The 5,987-nt window shown below is 46.6% G+C and overlaps 1 protein-coding gene across 1 annotated transcript in view; it reads right to left on the bottom strand.

The window, feature by feature from the left end:
* Nucleotides 1–1,057: 1,057 nt before the first annotated feature.
* The window catches only part of LOC118734935, an 11,521-nt gene continuing 6,591 nt past the window's right edge, over nt 1,058–5,987 (bottom strand). Inside the window, exon 2 of the mRNA XM_036464532.1 lies at nt 1,058–1,309. Coding sequence (XP_036320425.1) covers nt 1,058–1,309 — 252 coding nt within the window. The remainder of the gene's footprint in view (nt 1,310–5,987) is intronic.

Raw genomic sequence — 5,987 nt, forward strand, 5'->3', positions numbered from 1 at the left:
AGTAAAATTCTCTAATCAATAAATATACTTACGGTGAAGGGGGTTAGCGTAAACATGCCGCCCGCATTGCAGTGTCGCTGCAATAAAATTAACTAGAGTATTAACAATTCATGTAACTATTTACAATTTTTTTTACTATTTACAATTCATTTTAACATTTACAATTCATAAATTAATTAGAAATTAATTTTTGATTTTCAGGCCAATTGCTTCTAGTAGTCCACTAATAGATGGTGCCTCCCGAGATCATCCACCCGAACATTGTGTTCTGTGCCGTTGGTCGGGTGGGGGTGGCTGGCATGAGTCCCAGGACGCGTATATTTAGGCTCCTAGGACTAGTGATACGGCGCTAGATTTGTAGAAGCCCGGGTCGGCCAGCCGAAAATTGTCGAACTCGTTGGTGATCCTGGCGTCCAGCGTGCGAGCGGGGGTTACCCGAGAGAGGCCTGGTTGTATGTCGGCGCAAATGTCCAGCCTTTCATGCCACCCTTTGAGCGTGAGCCTGCACACATCCGAGTCGCTCCGGGGTAGCAGCTGGAGTCGGCGCGCCAGCTGTAGCGATATGGTCGACTTGGGTTGCCGTGGATCGACGATAGCTCGCACCACTTGCGTCATGTCACGGGTCACCTTAACCGCTACTGTGGGTGTGAGGACAGATAGCCTAGGAGCGCTACGGGCCGTTCCCGTGATCCGCTCTCGGGAGTCTCCCACACCACTGCGGTGAGGTTGTTTCTGGGGTCGCCGGTGGCGTCGGTGTTGACGTCGGTATGCGCCTCGGCGCTTCGACCTCGTTGCTGGGGCTCGCTGCACTACCGACCGGACACCCAAACGAGCAGGTCTGAATGCCGGCAATGCGCTAAGCTCGGGATCATCATCCGATGCTGGTTGGAGGTCTTCTTCATTGGCGTCGATTTCCAGCACCTCGCCTTCGTCGCTCGTTTCGGCGAATGGCCGGATGGTGTACGGACGGAACGGTTGTCTTTGACGGATCTCTGGCTCGCCGAATCCCAGTAGCACGTCTTCCTCATCTCGGGGCGCCTCGCCCAGGTGGAGGAGGCTATAAAGCCGGTCCCGGCAATGTTCGCATTTTCGGGGAGATGCGCAAATCTTCGCCGTGTGATGCGGCGACAGGCAGTTGGCGCAGTGGCGGTGCACGAGGACGGCACGCAGTCTCTCGGCCGGTTCCATCCTGCGCATCTCGCGACAAAAAGCCAGGCGGTGGTTGCTGCGGCACACTGGGCAGCGGTATTGGCCCTTGTGAGTTTGGGTGTTGCTTTTGGTTGCACGTACCCTTTTGCGTTACTGAGTTCTGTAAAGAGAGATACGATTATTATTTTGCTTTGTCAATCTGGCAAAAGTACCAATTTTACAATTGGTCGAGTTATGATTCCGCGTGCCGTTCGTATTTCTACGACTAGTACTCGGCTGTCCTGACCTGAAAAGACCCTAATTACTCTGCCAAGTCGCTATTCATTTGGGATAAGGTTATCCTCTTTTACGACGACTAGATCGTCAACTTCGAGGTTTCGTTGGGGGGAGTGCCATTTCACTCTCTACTGCAATTCCTTTAGATATTCTGCTTTCCACCTTCTCTGCAGAATGTCTGGTGAATCGCTTTGATCTTTTGCCACCGGTTGACAATAGACATCGGGTTCTCCTTAATTTCGGGTTCAGCGATTGCCTTTAGCGGGGTGCCAATTAAAAAGTGTCCTGGGGTTAGAGGTTCCATTGATTCCGCGTCTTCAGAGATGGGGCTGATTGGTCGTGAATTAAGTTAAGATTCGATTCTTGCCAGAAGCGTGGAGAGCTCCTCATTGGTAAAGCGCACGTTATTCGCTACCTTCCTGAAATGCATCTGGAAGCTTTTTACCCCCGCTTCCCAGAGCCCTCCCATGTGAGGTGCTCCTTGAGGTATAAAACGCCACGTAATGCCCTGATGAGCGTATGTCTGGGTCGTGATGTTGGCCGCTGCAGAGACAAAGAGATTAAAATCCTGTTGCAATGCCTTATTTGCCCCTACAATGTTGGTTCCATTGTCCGAATACACATTTTGCGGGCAGCCGCGTCTAGACACGAAACGCGCAAAAGCTGCTAAAAATGTGGCGGTGGACAAATCGCTGGTGGCCTCCAAATGTATTGCTTTTGTCGCAAAACAGACGAAAACGCAGACATAGCCCTTGGTAATGCGACAAGCTCGACCCGTGAAACTCCGTATTTCAAAAGGACCGGTGAAGTCGACTCCAGTGTTGGTGAGGGTCTGGATACCTCAGTTCGTTCCGGTGGTAACGCTGCCATCAAATGCTCCCGCGCCTTCTTTCTGTAAATAACACAAACCTTACAGATATGAATTGAATTTTTAATCAAGTTTTTCATTCACCCTATCCAGTATTCGGACCGCAAAATTCTCAATATGAGCAATCTTGAATACTGGCAGTCGTACGGGAGAGTTATTGGATATCGTTCAGTGTAAGGTAAGTTCGTTAACGCCAGTCGTCCTCCTACCCTCATAACTCCGTTCCTGTCGAGGAAGGGGTTGAGAGCGCGAAGTGAACTTTTCGCGTTGATTGGCGTTGAGACGTTGATGGCCCTGTATTCATCTGCGTAGTGACGCCTCTGTGCATTAACGATGAGACGACATTTTACCTGCTTTACTACATCGGCGGTTATTTCGTCTGTCTCGTCACTAGCGGCCAACTTATGCACCGGATGAGTTTTTATAAAAAATCGGAAAATTAGCGCAATTACTCTCATGGCTCGCGAGAAGTCTGAAAACCGCTCCAGAATGTCCGTTTCCTTGGAAATGCCTGCCGCATGAGCCCGTACGCTTTTTGCTCCAGGTCGGTTTCTAATGGACACGCCTCATATCGCATTTGTATTGCAGTTGTGCAATCGTGGGCTCCAGCCCGGACGTCATCGACATACATATACTGCTTCAAAATCTTTGCTGCCAGTGGAAATCTCGTTTTCACATCATCTGCGAGCTGGTGTAGCGTCCTCATTGCCAAATATGGAGCGCAGTTTACTCCAAACGTCACGGTCTTAAGTTCGTAATCCTTAAGTTCTTCGTCCGGGGATTCTCTGAAAAGAATTCTTTGAAATTGGGTATGCTCCTGATGGAGCATAATTTGCCTATACATCTTCTCGATGTCTGCGTTAAATACGTATTTGAATAAGCCCCACTTTAAAAGTAAGCAAACCAAATCCGCTTGCAGAATAGGCCCGGGGTATAGTATGTCATTTAAGCTGACTCAATTTGAAGTGGGACAAGACGCGTTAAACACCACTCGCACCTTCGTTGTTATGCTGTCTGGTTTCACGACGGCGTGATGTGGTAAGTAATACGGCCTGTGGGCTGGTTGTTGCGCTGTTTTCCTCACGGGGCACATATGGTTGAGCTCGATATGTTCCGTCAGAACCCGGTCGTATTCCGTTTTCAACTCTGGTTTCCTGATATAACCGGCCTCGCTGCGCAAGAATTGCCGTGCTGCTCCAGTCTTGAAAAGCCGAGGTTAATTTCGTCTGGGAATTCCCGACGAAAAGGTAGAGCCACCACATACCGTCCTTGATCATTCCTCGTGGTCGTCTTCGAGTACAACTCCTCACAAAATGCATCTTCGGGGGTAATTTTCCTTTTGGTGGAAACTTATTCTAACTCCCAAAACCGAGTTAGCTGGGGGGTTGGAGTTTCTGTGCCATAAGACACAGCAGTAGTGAAACTCCTTGTGGTCGTAGGTGGTACTGGTCCCGTAAAAATCCATCCAAATTCCGTTTCCTGCGCTACAAGTGATCCCAGAACATTCCGTTGCACATTTCCCTTTATAACCGCTGGGTAGACATCCGCTCCAAGAATTAAGTCCACTTGCTGACTCCTGTAGAAGTTGACATCGGCTAGCCTTAAAGGGGGCAGTGAATCAAGATGCACTTGATCCACTGTAAACTTCGGGATGTTTTCGCTGTTGCGAAGAGTTGGCCTTCTGCGGAGCGGAAGTTCGATGTAGTAGTGAATGATGCCTCTGATAACAGCTCCAACAATTAAACGGACTCTCGCAATCCTTCGCGATGTGTGAATGCGCTAGGCAGTTCATACACAAGTTGTGTTTTCTGTCTAAGTTGAGGCGATCCTCAACTTTCATTGCCAGAAATTTGGGGCAGCCCTTTAGGGCATGAGATTGTTCGGGGCATAATCTGCATGCGGGCTGCGAAAACTGACCGTGGTGTGCCGGCACCTTCCTTTCGTACGTCGTTGTGGGTTGGCGATTAGGTACAGTCTTTATTGCTCGTGCACTTCGGATATCGGACACCGTTTCTAACGTCTGGAGCCGACTTGTGAGAAAGCTGTCTAATTCCTCCCACCTTGGAATTTCCGCCTTTCTCACAATGCCTTGTTCCCACAACGCCAGCGTGGTATCAGGTAACCGGCTTGATACTAAGAACACAAAGATCGCATCCCAGTTCTCGATATCAATCCCGTACATTTCTAAAACCGATATACAATTATTAACTGCCCGTTGTAAATTTTTAATTTCCGTACCGCGTTCGCTCGTTACCGATGGTAGGTTAAAAAGCATCTTTAGTTGGCTATTTACCATTATCCTCTTATTTTCATAGCGGTCGGATAAATTTTGCCAAGCAGTCGCGAAACCGTCGTTAGTTAAAGGCGATTTTTTCACGATATCTTTCGCCTCACCACGGGTCTTTTGATTCAAGTGGTACAATTTCTCTACCGGGGTCAAACGCGAATTGTTAATATAAATTGCCGTAAACAAATCGCGGAAAGATGGCCAAGACATGTAATCACCGTAAAAAATTTCTGTGTCACATGGAGGTAAGTGGAACTACTTTGCTGCGTGAATGTCAGGTTATGAGCCGTCTCTCCCATCAATGCACCGCACGTCAAGTATGCTGAGTAGCAATCCTGGTATCTGCACTTCGCCAGCCGAAGTGCAGCCTGACCGGTTTCGTTGTCCAACACCTTTTTCGAGTAGTCATCGAACGCATCCTTCACCTTGACCCAGATCGCCTCAGTTCCTCCTTTTGGATCTCCAGCGAAAAAATGGCATAGCTGCTACACGGCATGTTGTTGAAGCCCGCTTCGAATTCCAACAATGCATCACACGCCCGCGAAAAGTCATTAACATTGGCCATCTTTCGAAAATTAATTTAATTAAAACGAAAAATTTAAAACCAAACGTCAATTGTACCACTGAACCTCGGGGTAAATTACTATTTTCGCAAATTATCGACAACGACGTCAAAAAATTGATAAAACAACGTACTATCAATTAATTTAATTAAAATTAAAAATTTAAAAACAAACTACCATTACTGTTTTCGCAAATTATCGACAACGATGTCAAAAAATAGATAAAACAACGTACTATCAGTTAAAAAAAAAACATAATAAAAAGATCATCTAAAGATTTATATAGATAACCTTTTATTTAATGTGTTTGGAACTTGAGTCAATATATACAAAACTATATTCGATTATTTTGTTAATTCAATTAAACTTACTTATGGCTCGCAAAATTCCACGGGTTATTTGTATTATATCAAAAGAATTTTCTCTCAGTGTACCGCACAACCTGAGGGATCCTTATGTGAAAACAAATCTATGTAATGTGGTCCGTTTACGGGCCTTCTGCCTCAACCACTTTTGCTCAATACTTTAAGAATCACGTCAAACAATTTAAAGGTGCCGCGTTATCAAACGTTGAACTAACAACCGTAAGAAAACCCAGAAAAAATTTAGAAAATCTTTATTTACTTTATATACTAACAAAGAAGCTATACAAAATTCAATAATTGAGGTTGTCGAAACTTCGACGACTTAATTTGATTTTTGCTCAAACACAAAACAGAACACTTTTTTATAACGGACGCTGAGTCCCGCAATTCGAACTTGCTATCGCGGTGGACCACTAGGTGGGGGCCTTGTTGTTGCGAACTTGCTATCGCGGTGGACCACTTGGTGGGGGCCTTGTTGT

This window comes from Rhagoletis pomonella, unplaced genomic scaffold, assembly GCF_013731165.1.
Source record: "Rhagoletis pomonella isolate Grant_MI unplaced genomic scaffold, Rhpom_1.0 Rhpom_scaffold_00003, whole genome shotgun sequence".
Lineage (NCBI taxonomy): Eukaryota > Metazoa > Arthropoda > Insecta > Diptera > Tephritidae > Rhagoletis > Rhagoletis pomonella.